Below are 20,481 nucleotides of genomic sequence, written 5' to 3'. Positions count from 1 at the left end.
ACTTTGCTCCTTTCCAGCTTTCTGTTACTGTCCTTCAATTATGATACTATTAGGGAAAGACAGGAACCTAAGCCTAGGTATACTAGTACCAAGACATGATTCTAGTTGTCTTGAAAGAGTAAATTCTGAAAAATAGCCTGTCGACAAGGCATTGTTCCAAGAGAAGAGAGTTGACTTGCTATATTTCTCTCTGTCACTCCTACAGACTGCTGTAGCTTGATAATATTTTTCTTGCCTACATTTGTATCATTCACTCACAGAACAGCAGGTGAGTCTCCTAGAATCAGTGTATGACTACTACAGTATTTGCTAATGCACACAACCCAACAGTAATGCCTGTCAGACCTACTCAAATTCTGGGATTGCTATTTTAGATTTACTTCTTTTGTCATATACAAATTTTGTTATCATGAAGTGGGAAAAAAAGGCAGAAGAGCACTGCTATACAATATGAATATGGAATTGAGTCACTGATAAGGATGGAAGTTATCTTTTCAAAACTTCTCAATATTGACAAATATGTGAAATGTCTTAGAGTTTGTGAGGTAAGATGCACAATTGTTGCAAACCCTAGAAAAATGAAAAGGAGGTGGAATATACATGCTATGATAATATTTATTAAAAAAATGATAATACAGGATTTCACATTAGAATTTACTACTGTCGCATCCAATATAAGGTGAAAAATGCCTTTCTTTTAGATGAACTAGGTGGCAGGTGGACAGGAAAGATTCTAGATCAGTAACTTAATGAGCTATAATATTTATAAACAGTTTACACATAACCATTTAATTTTACATACGGAGTATTTATAACCAGGCGATCCCACTGTCCTTTAATATCATCTTCAGATGGCTGTTCAGTTATGTATAAACCATCAAATTCCAGCTTTCTAGCGATCTCCTTTTCTCTCTTGAATACAACCAGAGGGACCTATGAAAATGACAGTGGGCATCTTTGTCACGGTTTACATACTTTTAGAAACCATGCTATCTACCTACATCATTAAGTACCGTTTATAATGCTACATGACCACTTATCACACTAGCACCTCCCACCTCCCACAAGCAGAGCAATGCCTATCCAGTCTCTGAGCAATGGCCACCTTGAAAGTCAAGCTCACTCACCCCCACGCCCCGTTTTTATTGCTGAGCACAACATTACATGGCATGGAATCTCTCTCTGTCTGTTCAGGTCACCCATCCAAGCTATGCCCCCTCCCAACATACCCACTGGGGGATGCACAGAGAGAGTGAAGCAAAGAGAAAGCCTTCACATTGTGCATGCACTGTTCAGTGATAACCAAAAGGTGGATGTGTTACCACCACTGTTTTAACTGCAAATCCAAAACACACTGCTATGAAGAAAGTTGACTCCATCTCTGCCAGACCAAGCAGAGGAAATGCTCCAGACATGAGGAAAACATCTACCTATTGAACAGTGAGAGTTTGTAACAATTAGGTACAAATGGGTATTCCAGTATTGGCTGCAAAAATCACTTTAGGACATAGTCAATGTTCTTTAACAAATAATCGATTAATAATAAGATTCAGAACTTGCCTTTAAGCAGTAATATCCAATCACACAGACAAAGGAGATGATAGTATGAATAACTGCCAATGCTCTGAGAGCAGGTGCCATGTAACCTGTACTTTCTTCTAAAACAAAAAACACCACGCCCTCCTCCTCTTCCTCTTCATCAAAAGAGTTCCAGAGATTAGAATCTTCCTCTACTTCATCAAGTGGCTCTTCTGTCACCTGACAGAAAATCAGGAACATTGAAAACACAGAACAAACTTTAAAGCTTTTCCTTTACTAAAATGAAAAATGATGTTTGCAAAGCCTGCTCATGGGAAGATGATAGAGCATTAGCTTTGAACAGTAATGCCCTTCATTTTCACAGCAGAACCCTCCATATCATCTCATGTTACTGAAAAGGGAATCTAGAAAAAGCAAGTACAGGCATACAACAGTTTACAAGTCTCTCCTTTAACAGTGCCATAGCAGAACCAAAATAAACAATGAAAAAGTCATGCAAAAATGGAAGAACCAAGCAATGACAGGGTTATCTAATAAGACTGAATTCAGGGTTTGTTTTGTAACCTATGTTGTTCCTGATTATACTAGAGTCTAGAAAGAAACAAAGTTCTCATGTAATCAACTTGTACATTGTTCATATACTTATATTTCATGACTTAGAGCTTACAAATTAATACAGTATTTTGTAAATATGCCAAGCCATAACTTCCACCCTATATCTAAAAGGGGAAAGTCAAAAGGGCCAGATTCCAGGATAAAGGTAAAGGAGGAATTTTCTTACAAACTTCAAATCTGTATGGAAAGGAGAAAAATCCTGAGGCTTTTATGGATTGGGAGTTTTCATGGATAGAAGCTGTCAAGATTCAGGAATAAAATTAGTGAAGGCTGCTGAAGATGTTCTACTTTGCATCATTGAGTTATACACCAGAATCTGAAACCACTCAGTAGATTCAGGTAAAACCCTAAGATTACATTCAGAGTATGTATGTATAACTTCAGCAGTGATATAAAAAAAAGAACTGTAGTCCACTATGAAAAGGCTTCTTTTGCCTTATATTTCTTCTGCCTGCTCATACCAGTCAAAGTCCCAATCCCAATATAGAAATATCTTCACAACAGTCACCAACAACTGTATTGGCAATGATAACAAAGAAAATGGAGCAAATAAATAAAAAACTGAATTATACTCTCACATAAAAACACAGAATAGGAAAAAATATACATTTTATGTTCATTGGAGGTTACTAAATTCATTACAAAATATGAAAAAAGACATTAAATAAAGCAAGAACTTGCCCCAACATGCCAAACCTCAGCCCTGAAAGAAATCAAGTATAACTAAAACATATGAGCTCATGTAGTGAAATTGAGACATTAATCTGATTCTGAAATTATGTATAAATTATTTCCCAGTCAAAAATTAATGTAGTCAGTAGGGTTCTTCAGATAAAGCAGAAATATAATAATGAAGAATAATCAGGTGAACTGAAGTATCTTTAAAACATGAGAGAAAAAAATGAACAGTTTTGACATTTGAATTAGTTGGATTTCAAATTTTCCGTGATAAGATTAACAATCCAAACAATAACAGAGTTATGTGAGTAAATTTAAAAATGCCTAGAAACACAAGCTCAGCTATAAAGGATGAAAGAAATCTGTTCTCATTCAGCCTGATGAAAACAAAACCAGAATAGGCTTAAACTCACAAATTTTAGTAACAAAATTTAAAATATTGTTATAACGACTTAATATCTAAATGCTTTAGTTCATGTTTGAAGGACCTGTAATAATGGCTTTATTAAACAAGCCTTGAAACCATCATTAAATATTCCTCTGAAAGTAACAACAACAACAAAAAAATTTAAAGAGCAATACATAATCTTACCTTGTAAAACAGAAGAATAAAGTTGATGGCAAATGCAACAAATAGTGCAAGAAACCTTAAGTTATAAAAATTTCTTGCCAAGTAGTGCTGAAAAAAAAAAAAAAAAAAGGTGACTTGTAGCTAATATCAAGATAAGAATAGTAGGCAGCAAGGTTTCTAAGAAAACAACTGTGTTGCCTTCATACACCAGTTATAATGAGCAAGGGCATTTCTTGGCAGCCTATTCCCCCATTTCATGGTAAGAAGGGCTTAAAATTGCAACAGGGAAGACTGATCTAGAATATTAAGGAAAACTTGCTAAAAAGAAATCTGAAAAAAAAATGCTAGAACACTGGAATAAACTACATGAGAAGGTTTCATAGAGTTTATCATTTGATGTTTTTAAAAACAAAGAAAAATCTTATAGAAAATAGAATTAGAGATTCTAGAAGTTAGATTATGGAAAATAGGGAGCTCCTAACAGGGAGCTCTAGAAGTGAAGCTGTCCTGTTAGACCAAGATAGGAGAAATTACACACACAAACACTCTATTCATATAACTCTATGAAGTATTACAAAAATCACAAAAGACTGAATACAGCCAGTCATTTGAAAACTCATGTCAATGTTCCTTTTATGATGATATTTCTCCCTTCAATATCACACAAGTGTTCTCTATTACAGAAATAAAAAAATCAATTCTTAAAGAATTTAAGAAAAACTTACAAGCATTTTTGTTTGATAAATTTCCAAAGCTTTGAAGAAGTTAGCCATAACAGCCTCTGGTTTCTCAATTTTTTGTCCATGCCTTCGCTTCTTTTTCTTCATTTTTCCCTCTTCTAGCTGCTCAGATTGTACTTCCTTTGCTTTATCTTGTTTCTCACCATCTTCCATGCTAGAAGAAACATTGTCTAAACAAAAATACCTACCCATACTTCTGTATTGTAAATGCATTCATTTAGAAGGGATTCTAATTCGCAAAGTTTGGCTTTGAAAATTAATTTTGACACTGCGAGAAAAATGATTGTAAGTAAAAGACTTGAGGTAGACAGTAAACCCAGAGAAAAAAAAAAAAAGTGACCTTCCTTCAAACAATATGCAAGAATAGAGTTGTTGAGGGGAGATTAAAAGGGTCAGAAGCCAAAAACCAGGCAGAAGTTACTGTGCCATGCGTGCAGTGGATGTTTGCCAAAACCAGCAATGCACATATATGCTCAATACAAGCAACATAAAACTTATAAGAGTTCACATGTGCTTTCTTGAGCCCGAGGCTGAAGAGGAGAAATAAAGCTTTTGGGATTTGGTACACAGTATAATAACTGAATCACAGTATCATGAAATGAATTAATTTCAGGATGTTTGCTTCAGAGGGTTGCACCTTACAAAGAATGTAGAAGATGACAATCATTCCCTCTGCACCACTGAAATGCCTTTATGAAAATTAAGTATAGAGACTGGATGTAGTAATAGGTGAATTCAGTTACTAAGCTAAAAAAAGCTGCATTTGCATATATGTAAAAAGACTGTTGAGGCATCAGGGTGGTTGAGAGTTTAAGGCATGAGGATAACAAAATGCCGTATGTGGTTCACTTTATCACAGCACTGCTGCAGTAGGAATCATATGATGGGTGTCTAAGAATGTGTTTATCTGCTACCAAAAAAGTCCCTGTTGTGGCCTCAGAAATGTAAGCCATTTAAACTCAAATTTGTAAACTGAACGCAATTTGAATAAATTGCAAAAATACATGAGAGAATTAATCATGTCAGACAAGAGAAGACAACAGGGAACAGGAAAAGTAAGTCAAATAAAATAACAGAGATAGAGATCATGCTTATGGAAAAGAGGAGGTGAAAAAGCCTATTAAGAAAATGAGTTGCACAGGAGATTTTGGGCAAATTCCTAGATATTTATAAATTGCTTCACTGCAGCAGTGTTGAAGGTGCTACTACTGTCTAAATCAGGAGATCAAAATCAGTCAACAAAGAAGAAAGTCCAGCAGTGATATAATGTAACAAAAATTTTAATAAGGGTCATTTGATCAGTCTAAATATTAATCAACTAAATAGTACATTGTAATATGGTCTAGATAAAATAGTTCCTGAAACTGCTTATTTTGAAGTTAGATTCTTATACTGAGTAACACTCATCAACAGGTTATTTGGATACACAGTACCAAAGAAAACATAGAAGAGTGTAAGTCACTTTGTAATTACTGGAAGTGCTCTGAACAATGACAATCATATGCATGGGTGTTTCCGTGCAGGGATTGGAGAGAGAGACAAATCATATCAAAACAGTTCTGGTACAATAAAATGCAAGAAGGGAACTTTTAAAGTGAAGAAGTATGTTAGACACATCCTGAAAGGTAACAGATAGGAAATGGAAATATACTGAATCATCACAGATAGTGTTAATGGCATACTTTAATGAAGTAACAGAAAAAAAAAACAAACCAAAAACAAACCATTTAAATGCATGCATATGTAAGCATACATATGTGTCCATATTTTTGTCCATGTATGACATACATATATGCACATACACATGTATGCATACATACACACAACAAATAAAAAAAAAAAAAAAAAAAAAAAAGGATACTTTTCATACAAGCTATACAAAATGTATTTGGTCCTAAAATATTGACCCCAATGGCACACTTAAAGGAATTAACTTTGGTAGGTAAGAGGAGAAAGATAAATGACACTGAATGAAGCATTTTAAACATGAAACAACATAGAAAACAATGAAAAAAAAATCAGGTATAGTTTTGAATATGTAAGAATCTCTAGGGGATCTTTTGCATGTGTCTGCAATTTTTTAATGGTGCTCATCAGACTGCAAGCCTACAATGTGGCTACAGGTCCAGAAAGACAGCATGCCCGTTAAAAGTAGGATGCTGCTAAGACTAGGTAAGCATTTTAAGTGTTGTTTATATGGCTGTCGTATGTAGGATGACTGGACAAAGGAATGTATCAGCTCTCAAGTTTACAATTTGAGAAGAGATAAAAGAGCAATAATGAAAATTATTGGGTTAGCCAAATCTTGTGTTTCAATGATCAACTACTGTTGTCTGAAAATTATAGTGGGTAGCAGGGAAAGTGTAAATAGCAGTAATGACAAGACGCAGAGTTTTTTTTTTCAAGCCTGATGCTCATTTTTAAAGGTAGTTATGGGAATTTTTAAAAAGACAGTGGCCACAGATTTATGTATGCAGAATTGTCAAGGGCCACAAAAATCACACTGCCTTTTTTGTTGCCTACTGAGATGGTCTGCCACCTCTTGGGAACTGTGCTGCTTCTCAAAATACTGATGAGACAAAAGTGTACATAGAGTGCTCTGAATACTGAGCAGTGCCTGGATTCTTCCTGGCCAAATTACCTAGCGTTAGGAAGTAGCAAGGAATTAAACAGGAGCTGTGCAAAAACAACTTACTCAGCCTTCTCAGCTTCTGCCTTTCTTTCTGTTTCAGCTTCTTTTGCAATTTCAGATATCTGCAAAAAGTATTTTAATTGTCAAAATGAAGCCATTCAAATAAAATTTTGTTAACTTTAGTTACTGTTTTCTATGAAACAAATAAAATAATTACCACACTATATATTTTATACTGCTTTGCACTTTTAATGTGTTAGATTTTTAAAAATAGTTCAGACTAGATTTTAGCAGTGAAAACTGCAGAATTCTTCAGTATTTTCAGTATAGTGTTATAGTGTTTTTTCAGTATATTGTTATTAATATCATAACTAGCCCAGTTGACTGAACAATTTAAAGTAATTATACATGGTTATCAGACAGATTATGTTACCAGTTGAGGATGAAAGTAACTACATCCAGATCATACCCCAATACAAAAGTCACTCACAAAGACTCAGTGAAGTGATTGGTTATGTGGAAAAAGCATCAGTTTGCCTCATTCCAAATATGAAACAAGGAATCAGTGATATGCTGTGATAACAATGACAGCATCAAAAAATCTGAAAAGATCAGATATTACAAAACCCAATTACTTTGTCAAGATCAACTGATGCCATTGAAAACAGACAAATTTTTAAATAACTTATACAATGCTTTCTTCAAACTGTTTCTCTTAGGTGGGTTGATGGTTCATTAAAACTTTCGTGGCACACCTCACAACCATCTAAGTATGTGCTTACAACATTCTCTTAAGATCAGGAAAAAAACAATTTACTATTTTACAGGTGGCTAAAGAAGCTGGGGCCTGGATTTCAAACACCTTTAGGCTCAGCGTTCACCAAACTAAACTCAAATAGTGTTTGAGTATCTAAGCTTCACTAGAAGTTAAAGAGATGCAGGGTCCGAAGTCCTAGATTCACAAATGAATCTAAAGTGTCTAAATTTGTTACCATTCACTTTGACAGTCTTAACTATCTTAATGCTTTACCCTCTCCTGTATTCCCTCTAAGTGCTTAGATACCGATTGTCTATTGGTGGATTCTCCTACATTTCAGGTTAATACATAAATGCAGTTATCTAAGCTTATTCCCCACTACTCAGCTGGATGCCTCTCTCTCACACATAAGTAGTGAAAGAATTGATAAAAGAATTTACTAAATCAATCTTGCCTTTCTTATCACACCTCTTATCTGTAGAACCTAATTGACTACACATGATGGAAGGAACCTCATCTAGTACATGTGATGGAAGCATGTGTATCTCTTCCACAAAGAGTTTCCTCTAAGATCCCAAGCTGGTGGAAGGCAGTTCAGCAATCATTTAATGACACCTAGTTCTTCTGAGGGGTAGGGTTGGGGAAGAATTAATAAATCCCTATCCATCCTTTACATCCCTCTATCATATGCTCTCTCATTTGTCTCCTTTCCAGGCTGAAGAGCCTTATTTTACTTAATTCTATACACAACATTTGTTCCATATCAAATCAAATTTTGGTAACTTTTTGACCCTTACAGAACTTTTTTCAGTTTTATCACATTCTTTTTGAAATGGAGGATCCTGGTCTTCAAGACACAGATATACTTTGGGTTCATGGAGAATAATAATATTCTGGGTGTTTCTGTATTCCTTTTTGAACAATTCAAAATTTCAGCTTGCTTTTCTCATATGTGTTGATTGACATTTTCATTGAACTAATACTTCTGTACAGTTCTATTATATTCCCAAGAGTTCATACCCAAGCAGTAACAATGAACTCAAAATCCAACATTTTACATGTAAAATTATAACTTTTCCTCACATATACATAATTTCACTGATTTTCATCTGCTATTTCAAGGGAACTTTGCAGTGAGCTCTTGATTTTACTGCTATGTATAACAGATTTATCAGCAAACTCTGTTATCTGATTACTCACTTCTTTTCTTATTTATGAACCTGCATGGCTCTCAGCACAGATTCCTGTGGAACTTCACAGTAAAAAGTATGTCCTAACAATCTTCATCATATACAATCCCATAGGTTATTTTGTCATTTCTCTGGCTATATGGTAATGTTAACCTTATCACTACACAACTGCTTTTCCAGTATATAGAGGCAAATTTCTGTTTCTATCCATTTGTGTGAGGTGGTTTTTTTTGTAAATGCTTAAGAAAAACAGTGACTTCCCAAAGTGAATTTTTGATTCTTACACTGCTGGTTCCTTCTTTGAGCTCTACTTAATAGTTATATCCAGTGCTCTAACTGGATTACTTGAGCTGTTCATATACACAATGTGAATAGCAATTTCTGTAATATAGAATTAGTGTAAACATTATTTTGGTAATATTCACTAGATAGCATATTAAAAGTAAAAGCTGGATAAATTGTATATCTGGCTTTGTATTAATGACTCAAAGTATCTCCATAAATTACTGAGCATTTTTATCAATAGTTACAAGCAAATCTGAGAGAAATATATAAATCAAAGTAAAGCAAATTATAAAATATTTATTTAGTCATATCGGAAGCAAAATTGTATTCAACTATTCAATTATTGTTGAAGAAAATTCCAAAATATTTACTCAGATCTCCTAAAATCCTTAAACTAATATAGTATTTTTAAATACCAACCACATTACATTTATGCTAAGTAAGACAGGATTTTAAAAGACTGTCATTTTTAAGTGCACAAAAAAAATGAATTAATAAATAAGAAAAATAAATGAAAAAATATAGTTTGATCTAGGTCATAAACAAATCTTGGAGAAAAACATACAAATGAAGAGGAAATAATGAACTAAGAAGTTGTACAATGGAGGTTTATATTGAAAATATCTGGAAAGCATACCATAAAAGGTAGTTTAATGATGAGAGGAAAGATATCTTTGAATAATAAGTAGAAACAGATCAGAAGTGTAGAGTGAGACGTAATGACTTCCAAATACGACAAGTGCATTTGGGTTTTTAAAAATGTATTGAATTAAATGTAAACAGAATGACAAACTCTATTTAGCTCAGCTGAGTGGAACAAAATATATTGGTTATAAAAGTGAAGAATGATTATATGATGAACATTAAAGTAACAATAAATTCAGGCAAAATTCTTTCAAATACTAGGAAAGGGATATTTTATTGTATGGGATCAGTATATGTAGAAGAAAGATGATAATGATAAGGCATCATTATAGAGAAAGCGAATCGTAAAAGTAATTGAAATATACTGTGAAAAAAAGGGGTACACAGAATAAACAAGACTGCAAACCATTTAAAGCAAGAACTGTCTAGAAAGCTGCTAGAAATTTTTGTTCTGAATAAAGTCCAAATGAACAATAATAACAATTTACTGCAGTGAAAGCTAAACTACACTGGACTGGATTTTTCAGCCATATAAACACTCCTGTTTGTTTTTAAGAGTGCAGATTATAAATAACGTTCATTGAGAACATTCTTTAGTCATTTAACTGGCAAATAATTCATTTACTAATAGAAAACTCAGTACTATTATTATTTTCTGCAAAGAAACACAAAATCTCTTTAACATACCTGTAATCCCTTTTTCTTCCGAACTGTGTTTTCTAAAGATGACTGGATATCTGTACCAAGGATTTCTGCAATATCTCCAAGTCCAGCATCATGACCATGTTTTGAGCCACCTTCTTTCTTTGTATGAATGCCAAAAATGTCTGAGATGATGTCAGTTTCTCCCTTTTCACCCTTCACAAACTGCACAAGTTCAGCTCTGATGCCATGCTCAGTGCTTTCAGCTTTTTCTGCTTCCATAACATCATCATGGATTCCAAATTGTGTTGGGTCAGGCATGTCCCCTAATATTTTGGTAACTTTAATGTTTTTGGCTCCTTCAACCAGGCCACCCCCAAATACAGTGCTCCAAAGAATCTGGAAAATTCCCCACACTATGGTGAAGAACAGTTGGAACATCCCTACAAATAGGATCCAGAAAAAGGAGAAAAACACTTTCACCATCTCTTTTACTGTCATCTTTTTCACTTTCCTGTATTGTTTTCTTAGGTTCTTCACAGTGACCATTTTAAAAAAGTTAGCAACATTCTTTTTCACTGCAACACAGGCCATTGCAAAAGCTGAAGCAGATTCCAGGGACTTTCCTTCTTCCTCATCATCTCCAATATCCACTACATAACAAGGCTCTGCCTCTTCCTCATCCTCAGGCCTCTCAGACGAATCCGTTTCAGAGATCTGGGATGCTAACTGCATTTCAAAGATCGTGTCTTCACAGAAATTCACAAAGAGTTCCATTTTTTCTTGCTCCCCACCTTCATTTACAACATCAAATATGAACTGCCTTTTGGATTCCTTCACCTGTGGCTTCTCCCACTGCATTCTACTTGATTCACTGATTTCAAAGTAAACTCTTTCTATTTTCTTTGCTCCACCCATTATTTCAATACGGCCAAGGTATGGTTCGAAGTAATTAAGAACACTTTCCGCAGGTTCAAGTAAGCTCTGAAGGCGTGAATCATTGGGCATGTGCTCTGAAAGGTTTGTTAGCAATACCGCTACATTAAATCCAATGTCTTTGGCTGGTTCATGGAATCTTTCCACAAAATCAACATAGTTAAACATATCATTTTCATCAGCTTCTGCACAGGACAGCAGGAATTCTATCTCTGACTGTATGTATTGTTTTTGAGCCTCCATTGATTTCTGGAATTCCTTCTTTGAAATGATGCCTTTACCATCTGGGTCATGCTCTTTGAAAGCATCTGAGTTAGTCAGATCTTTTAACTTGAGGAACATGTCAAAGAACTTCAGAATCATTTCTACATTGCTAGATGATTCTACAAGCGTGTCTACCATTTGTTTTCCAATAGTTCCATTTACAACGTTACCTAAAACAGGAAGTTATTTGGCATCACTACATTTTAAATAAATACATTTCATATTCATGCTGAGAACAGAACAAAAATGTTCTTAAATCTTTGTAATTTTTCTTTCAACATGCTTTTCTGTAGCAGCCTTCTTTTTCATGACTAGGTATATTCCAAAAGAATCATCAAATAAATATGGAAAAGATTTTTTCCTGGCATTACATAAAGGCAATTAAAAAACAGCTTGGAAAGATAAATGTAATTATCATACTTTACATTATGAAACTGAAATAATCATATTTGACCATAAGGAAAAACTGGTCCAACCTTCAAGCAGTGACAAGAGCATCACTACCATATCCTTTAGCAGATCTAGCAGTTCTTTAAGCAATTCAATCTGAGAAAAAAAAAAAAAAAAAAAAAAAAAAAAAAAGTATAAGGTTCAAGGTTGAGGTTCTTTTGTATTTATCTGGAAAACTAAATATACTTAGACAAAAACTATGCAGGATGGTCATCTAAATGTAGTTTACATTCTTCAGCAACATTTCATTGTCATTTTATAATGATTACTGTCAGAAATCTTATACAATACTAGGGAAATTTACTACAGCAGAGGTATTAATTCTATAAAGATAAGCTTTAATAAAGCATTAAGGTGTACCAAAGTGCAGATAAGGGACAGCAGAAACTCACAAAACTGGTTACTCCACAGATATGGCAGTATTTCTTTCAGAAAGAATCCATCTTTTCTCACTTCACAGGGAATATTTATTGGCATAACGCATTGCCACTCAAACAGAGATAGAACTGTTTAAACTTTAGTTTTACTACAGAAAATCTTAAGTCTAACATGGATTTGTGATCTAAAAACTGTTAAGTAGTCTCCAAATTCATATATACCTCTGTGGGGTGGGAAGAAATCTTATGAGTCAGTTAGAGGGTAGCAGACACGCTGCCTAAGGGTGAGGAAAACACTCTGCACTGTTGTGTTCAGTGCCTAAAGGCTTGAGTGTATGGGTACATTAAGCAGAAGTTGCAGAACACAGAAGCCTGAAACTGTGAAGAGAGGTGGGATTCTACAATGTCCCGCACAGTGAAATGAACATGGCCTCTTGCCCTCCTGCTCAGTGCCTGTGATGAATTAACTGGACAAGTTGACTGGCTGTCACATTCTCTCCCTCTTTGAATCTTTCCCAACTTTTCTCTTGCCCTACTTAGCTGCAGTACGGGAACCATGCTTTTAATGATGATTCTGTTCTGACAGATCATCAGGTCTTGGCAATGGGGAGGAAGGGACCAAATTGCCACCTTCGTTATCAGAAAGGTATAAGTTGGAAGCAGTGAGTTTGATATTAGAAAAGGTGAGTCCGCAGTGATGATTAATGATAAAAAGAGTGATATGAGGCTGCTAGTCCTGAAATTAAGTCTTGGACCTCTAAATTACAATAGGCCTATGCACAACCACTGAGTATCAGCACATTAACTACAACTTTCAACATTCACTTGACTGTAATTTATAAACATATGGAAAGAAGGATTACTTGACTACTCAAAATACCTGTGAAAGTTTCATCTGCATATTGGCAAAGACATGAAGAAAGCCAACAACTGCATCCCACAGCCTACTATGAGCCAAACTCTGTTGATTACCTATGCAAGGGCCCTAAAAAAATTAAGAAAAACACATTTTTTTACTTATACAAAATAATATAAAACAAAACAAATAAAACTATTTGATTTCCTAAGATTTCTCCCTGAAAAAATAAAGAAACTTCAGGCTTCCATGAAGCTACATGAGAAGGGTTCCCAAGATCGCTTTGGTATCTAGTGCATAAATACTAGATCATGTCATGGTAAATACGCAGCCATTAACATGTTTTAGTATTAACTTTACAGTGGCCGGTGGTTCCACGTAACTTTATAAAAATTAGGAAAAATAAAGCCAAAGTATTTACAAATTTATGATCAGGCCATATAATCATAGAACTTCACTGTTAGTACCTTGAACAAAACATTTGTTTACCTGGATATATTCTGTAAGGGAATTGAATATCTGTTTGGTGACAGCCAAAGCTTTAGAGAAGTTACGTTGTCCTGATTCATCAATGAAATCCTTTCCTGAATAGTACCAATAGAAGTCACTGATTGATTCCTAAGAAAGAAACAATGCTATATTTTATAATTTTGGATTCTGCATGCAATATTTACTGCCTGCATTTGCATCACCAGAAGTTGAATCATCAGGAAATGAAATCTAGTATTTCCGTGTCAATCTTTCTCATGACATTAATTTTTTGTGTGTTTATCTAACTATGCTTTCTGCAGAATTGAACAATGAAATAAAACAACAAACATCTGGTTTTACACAGAACTCTGAAAGTCATCTATTTTAAAATAAAATATGAAATAAATTAAATCAGAATTCTTTATTTTGAAGAATACATTTTCACATTTGATTCCAGTAAAATGTGAATTTGTAAAAGTGAAGGAAAGGCAAATATGTTATTCTTCATTTTCCTGGTTTTAGCTCACCTGAAGACGCAAGAGATAATCGACTGTACTAATAATAATATTCACTGTTGTGGTGTTGCCCATCTGAGTACGCAGGTAATTCTGAAAATCTGAAATAAGAAGTGATTTGTACTTGGTTACTATATATAGGAATAAAAAATACAAGTATATTTTCATATTTTCATGGAGAATACATTCTTTTTAAGTACCTTGTGGGGTACAGATGCTCATGTGGTAGAAATTGAACTATAGTAGATCACAATGTAATTACAGCTGAAGAATTGTTATCCACATGACTTGCAATAGACTTTATTATTAACAATTGGCATAAAAACTAAAATTACATTAAGACTTAAAAATTCAAATTGAACTCCACAATTCAGATTTTTGACATGCCAGTTTCACCTCAGAAAACTAAATTAATTGGAAGAAAAAACATTAGAATTGGTTCTATTCAACTCTAAGAACAAACTCCTCACATATCTTCCCCCAAATTAATTCAGTTCACTTACCATTGTTGTGCCCTTCACAGAGCAGTTGTAAAAATCTGAATAGATCTCGAGTAAATTCATCATGCTGCAACACTTTTTCACCTTTAAAATATATAAGTACAATGATTACGTGACAACTGTTACGATTAAATATGCAGAACACATAATCTTACAGCAACTTTTAAAACTGGAATTCTAATAAAAAACCAGTATTATAAAAGCGTTAAAGCAATTTAAAAGAAACAGACTGATAATAATGAAAAGAAAAACTGAGACAGAAAAAGCAAAGCCAAAATATTTAGCACTTCAAATGCATCCATGGTTAAAAAAAAAATAAAAAAGAAAGCAACAAGATATATATCTACTAAGTAATTGGTTAGTCATAACTAAAATCATGCCTTAAATATGAATGACACTTCTTTAATAAGCGTCAAACTGTTTATCCAAGCTGAGCACACAACCTGCTGCAGACCATAAAGCTAAACCTAAAGATATCTGAGAAGATGCAAGGAAAGATTTCTTTCTGTATTTGCAACACATTTTTGCAACAATAGTATCGAAAACTGTAAACCCAAACCTACCACGCTCACGAACGATGACTGTGGATCAAAGAAAAATAACAAGAATACAGGATAAGAATATTGGAAGTTACAATGTATTTCTTAGAAATTATTGCTAAAGATTTTGTAAATATAAAGCATATTCAGAACTCAAACCCTAGAATTACTTTTTAGTAAGTTTATCAACAGAAACCTCAAGCACAGTAAATAACAGTTCTAGTTAAAGAAGGAAGCACAAATAATGTTTTAAGCACTACTGGAATCAATTTCATTCTACTTACGAGTTCCTTCTTCAGTAACCATCCCCAGGCCTTCTGCTTTATTTTGTCTCTCAAACGCATTCAAGTCAAGAACACTTACATTGGGGAAAAAAACAAACAACAAAAACAAAAACAAAACAAAAAACAAAAACAAGAGGAAAAAGTACTATAGTACACAATGGAAAATTATTTTCTTATAGGAAATCTCTGGACACTTTCAACTACTAGTCTTGCCCCACTGTGACATGAACTGCCTCATATTTTATTTAATATGAATATTAAATAAAAGAACTTGGGATGAAAGTAAGGGTCCAGTGTCCATTTCTGAAATTAGTCTCAGCTCAGATTTTTACCTCTTACCTAACTTCACTTCCAGTAACATCATTCACGGCTTAATGTGTAAATGAAAAGCAGAAAAGGAACCTGAAATATTCCTCTTTATATTGACTTAAACCTGCCTGCCAAAAGGACATTACTGCAGTTATTTCTCAGTCACCCTATTTTCCACTAAATTTTCACTATTATTTCTATTATATTGTTACTGTATATATTATACATGATTATGTTATTTAGAAGATGTATGGAATCTCTGGTTCCATATTCAGAATGACATAATTGGAGAATCCATATCTTCCAAGGTTTTTTTTTTTTGTTTTTTTTTTTTTTTTTTTTTTTTGCTAGCTTGGCATAGCCCAGCATGTGAAATAGCAATGATGATTCTTCTCACCACTCAGAATACTTTCATTCAAACAGTCCAAATAATTCTATGATGATCTAATTTTTTTCAGTTAAACAGCACTGCAATCACATATTCTACTATCTAATGACATCATTAAAAGCAAAAGCATTTTTAAAAGCATCATTTTCATTCTCTTGTTGGTGTTCAAGTCATTTCATCAAAACCTTTTTTAATGAAGTTCTGAATGATACAGATAAACAATTGGTTATGTCATCTCTGCAGGTCCCGTTTGAGCAAGTCCTTGCCAAATTGTTCTACATAAATGGGAAAATTACAAGATAGATGTTATTTAACTAGGCTGCAACTACTCAGCGATAATTTCTGCAGTGGAGGTCACCATTCCTTCCACATTTTTTCCTGCCTTCATACAGCTTCTCCACTTCTAATTCCCAGTCTACTCCTTCAGAACACTTCTGTTGCTTTAAAACGCTAAAAATAGGAGGTTGTCTACTGTAACAGTAATCAGAAACACTAGCAGTTTTCCACCTTCTTTATGGAAGTCCTTTAACTAATCTGAACTTCTCATTTATCAAGCTAATGGACTACCGTAGTCTCACTGGACAGATGCCATCTCTAACAAAGCTGACAGGTGTGCAGAGGTTTCAGATGAAGAGACAGAGATTATGTAATTCATCAGAAGTGTACAGAAAATGAAAGCTCAGTAAAATTCCACTGGCCTGTCTCTCCCTCAGCAATGGCTTTTCTCCATCCTTAGAACCATCCAGAAAGAAAACTTGAGGTATCTGGGACCAGTAAAGGAGCCATTACATTTTACTTTTCTGCCTCTCTGAACTAAGCCTTCAAAGGCATACACAGTCTTTGCTTTATTTTCTCCTTTGGAAGAAATTATAAACGACTGACATACTGTTCCTCTGATTCACACAGATTTTCCACAGAAGTTCTACAATCTGTGACTCCCATAATTTAAATCTTACAAATCCACCTGCACTGAGCAACAAGCCACCAACCTGAATAAAACTGGAAGTATAATAATACAATTTATGCTTTTTACCTGCAGGACTGCATCAAGCCAGAGAGACTTTGAAAAAATCCAGCATCCTTTTTCTCTTTCAGGTAGTCTAGCATTTTCTAGTGGGTATACATTTTTATGGGGAAAAAAAAAAAAAAAAATCTATATTAACATTATATGAATTAACAATGTCCTGATTTACCATGCAACATGCAAATCTCTGGCAAGCAATAATATCATTGTCATTGAACCAAAAATACCCTGATCTTTCTTCACTGTTTAGCTTAAATTTAAATGCAGTAAAACAAAAGCATGACAGCACATTATAATTCTCAGAATTAATTGCCTCCTTTATACAAGGAAGGCTCATAGTAGTTAGAAAAGCTTTACCTGTTGAACTATGGTATTCCCACCATTTAGAATAGCAATACCAAGTTTTAGTGTTTCAACAACCATGGGTCCTGTATGACCTGTTAAAACAAGGGTACAGTCATTAAAACTTGCAGTTATGACTACTTAATCAGAAAAGAAGTCTGGAAATTTTACCAGTTATAGTTGTGGTTAACATTTATTTTCTTTCATTATGTACCACATATGTATCATAGGTGTAATGACATAATACACTGTATATCACATCAGGAGAGATGCTGGAGCTGAGTAAGGCAGCCTGATCTGCTCCCCATGTAACCACCAGCACAACTAAGAAAAGGCGACAGATGACAGTGGTAGGTGACTCCCTTCTGAGAGGTACAGAGGCACCCATCTGTTGACCTGATGCACTCCGGAGAGGTGTGCTGCTTACGAGGGGCTCCTATCAGGGGTGTCACCGAGAGACTACTGAGCCTCGTACAGCCAACTGACTATCATCTGCTGCTGTTGTTCCATGTGACACCAGTGATCCAGCCAGGAGCAGTCTGAGGAGTATCAAGAAAGATTACAGAGCCCTGGGAGTGGCAGTAAGGGACTCTGGAGTGTAGGTATTTTTTTTTCATCAATCCTCCTGGTCAAAGGGAAGGGATTTGAAAGTGCCAGTGGAATCTGGCAGATCAACAATTGGTTATGGGACTGATGCCACAGCCAGAAGTTCAGCTACTTAGACCATGGAACTCTCTTTGAGAAACCTGGTCTACTGAGGGCTGATGGGGTCCATCTGTCAGAGAAGGGGAAGAGCATCTTTGGACACAGGCTTGCCAAACTGGTGAAGAGGGCTTTAAAGTGAAGTTGCTGAGGGAGGGTAACCTCAATCCATTCCATTCCTATCAGTTTGATGCCAGTCCCACCAATAGATGCCTAGAGCCCAGAGAGGGGCTACAGGTCAGCAGGAGAACAGCCAAAGAGCAGCACAAAGGAATTCCAGGCAGTACATCAGCTTCATCCATGAGCCCAATTTAAATGTCTCTATGTAAACACACGTAGACTGGGAATAAAAAAGAGGAGCTAGAGATGTTCTCACACCTGCACGGCTACGATCTTACTGGCATCATGAAGACCTGTTGGGATGGCTCCTATGACTGGAGTGTTGGAATGGAAAGAAACAGGCTCTTTAGAAAGGACAGGAGATGAGAAGGGAGTGTTGCCCTCTATGTCAGTGACCAGCTGGAGTGCATGGAGCTCTGCCTCGGGATGGATGAGGAGCTGACCAAAAGTTTATGTGTCAGGATTAAAGGGAAGGCAGGGAAAGGAGATGTTATAGTGCGGGTCTGCTACAGGCTACCCAACCACAAAGACTGAGCAGATGAGGCCCTCTATAGATACAGAGGAGCAGCCTCATGTTCACAAGCCCTGGGGGACTTCAACCACCCCGATATCTGTTGGAGGGACAACACAGCAGGGCATAAGCAATCCAGAAGGTTCCTAGAATGCACTGATGGTAATTTCCTTCTGCAAGTGATAGAGGAGCCAACAAGGAGAGGTGCTGTGCTGGACCTTGTTCTCACCAACAAGGAGGGCTCGTGGGGAATGTGAAGCTCAAGGGCAGGCTTGGCTGCAGTGACCATGAAATGGTGCAGTTCAAGATCCTTAGGGCAGTGAGGAGGGTGCAGAGCAAGCTGGCTATCCTGGACTTAGGAGAGCAGAGTCCGGCCTCTTCAGGGATCTGCTTGGTAGAGTACAATGGGCTAAAGCCCTGGAGGGAAGAGGGGCACAAGGAGGCTGGTGGGTGTTCAAGGATCACCTCCAAACTCAGGAGCAATGCATCCCAACAAAGAGGAAGTCAGGTAAGAACGCCAGGAGTCCTGTGTGGATGAACAAGATGTTCATCCACACAGGAAGCAAGGACAGGTAGCCTGAGAGGAATACAGAGAAAATGTCTGAGCAGACAGGGATCAGGTTAGGAAGGCCAAAGCCCTGACAGCATTATATCTGGCCAGAGATGTCAAGAGCAATTAAAAAAAGCTTCTATTAGGTATGTCAATGATAAAAGGAAGGCTATGGAAACCGTGAACCCTCTCCAGAAGAATACAGGAGACTTGGTCAGCCAGGATATAGAGAAAGCCCAGGTACTCAATAACCTTTTTGCCTCAGTCTTCATCAGCAGGTGTTCCAGCCACACCACCCAAGATGGAGAAGGCAAAGGTAGGGACTAGGAGAATGAAGAACTGCTCACAGTAGGAGATGATCAGAAGAGGAACCATCTAAGGAACATGGAAGGTGCACGTCTGTGAGACCTGAAGAGACTCATCTGTGGTTCCTGAGGGAACTGGCAGATGAAGTGGCTAAGCCACTATCCATCATATCTGAAAAGTTGTGGCTCTCTGGTGAAGTTCCTGCTGACTAGAAAAGGGGAAACTGTTTTTCAAAAGGGAAAAAGGAAGACCCAGGGAACTACAAGTCAGCCAGTCTCACCTCTGTGCCTGACAAGATCATGGAGCGGATCCTCCTGGAAACTGTGCTACAGCACGTAGCAAATAAGGAGGTGACTGGTGGCAGCAAACATGGCTTCACTAAGGGCAAATTGTGCCTGATGAATTTGGTGGCCTTATACAACAGGGTTACAACATTTGTGGATAAGGGAAGAGCAACTGATGATATCTACTTGTACTTGCACAAAGCTTTAGACACTGTCCCACACGACATCCTTGTCTCTAAACTGGAGAGACATAGATTTGATGGATGGACCACTCAGGGCATAAGCAATTGACTGGGTGGTTGCACTCAGAGTTGTGGTCAACGCCTCGATGTCCAAGTGCAGACCAGTGACGAGTGGTGTTCCTCAAGGGTCAGTATTGGGACCGGCGCTGTTAAGCATCTTTGTGGGTGACATGGACAGTGGGATCGAGTGCACCCTCAGCAAGCTTGCCGATGACCC

At 36.2% G+C, this 20,481-nt stretch overlaps 1 protein-coding gene across 1 annotated transcript in view; it reads right to left on the bottom strand.

The window, feature by feature from the left end:
* Positions 1-20,481, bottom strand: part of RYR3 (ryanodine receptor 3) — a 242,309-nt gene that overhangs the window by 14,194 nt on the left and 207,634 nt on the right. The window contains exons 82-96 of the mRNA XM_026848909.1: positions 17,565-17,644; positions 17,217-17,293; positions 15,487-15,560; positions 15,227-15,244; positions 14,667-14,747; positions 14,176-14,264; positions 13,667-13,795; positions 13,201-13,306; positions 11,971-12,051; positions 10,340-11,664; positions 6,839-6,897; positions 4,129-4,297; positions 3,425-3,511; positions 1,561-1,758; positions 803-933 (exon numbers count right to left, since the gene is read on the bottom strand). Coding sequence (XP_026704710.1) covers positions 803-933; positions 1,561-1,758; positions 3,425-3,511; positions 4,129-4,297; positions 6,839-6,897; positions 10,340-11,664; positions 11,971-12,051; positions 13,201-13,306; positions 13,667-13,795; positions 14,176-14,264; positions 14,667-14,747; positions 15,227-15,244; positions 15,487-15,560; positions 17,217-17,293; positions 17,565-17,644 — 2,704 coding nt within the window. The remainder of the gene's footprint in view (positions 1-802; positions 934-1,560; positions 1,759-3,424; positions 3,512-4,128; positions 4,298-6,838; positions 6,898-10,339; positions 11,665-11,970; positions 12,052-13,200; positions 13,307-13,666; positions 13,796-14,175; positions 14,265-14,666; positions 14,748-15,226; positions 15,245-15,486; positions 15,561-17,216; positions 17,294-17,564; positions 17,645-20,481) is intronic.

This window comes from Athene cunicularia, assembly GCF_003259725.1.
Source record: "Athene cunicularia isolate RWA chromosome 5 unlocalized genomic scaffold, athCun1 chr5_part1, whole genome shotgun sequence".
Classification (NCBI taxonomy): domain Eukaryota; kingdom Metazoa; phylum Chordata; class Aves; order Strigiformes; family Strigidae; genus Athene; species Athene cunicularia.
The sequence above is the reverse complement of the archived record's forward strand: the minus strand, read 5'-3'. Positions and strand labels throughout refer to the sequence as shown.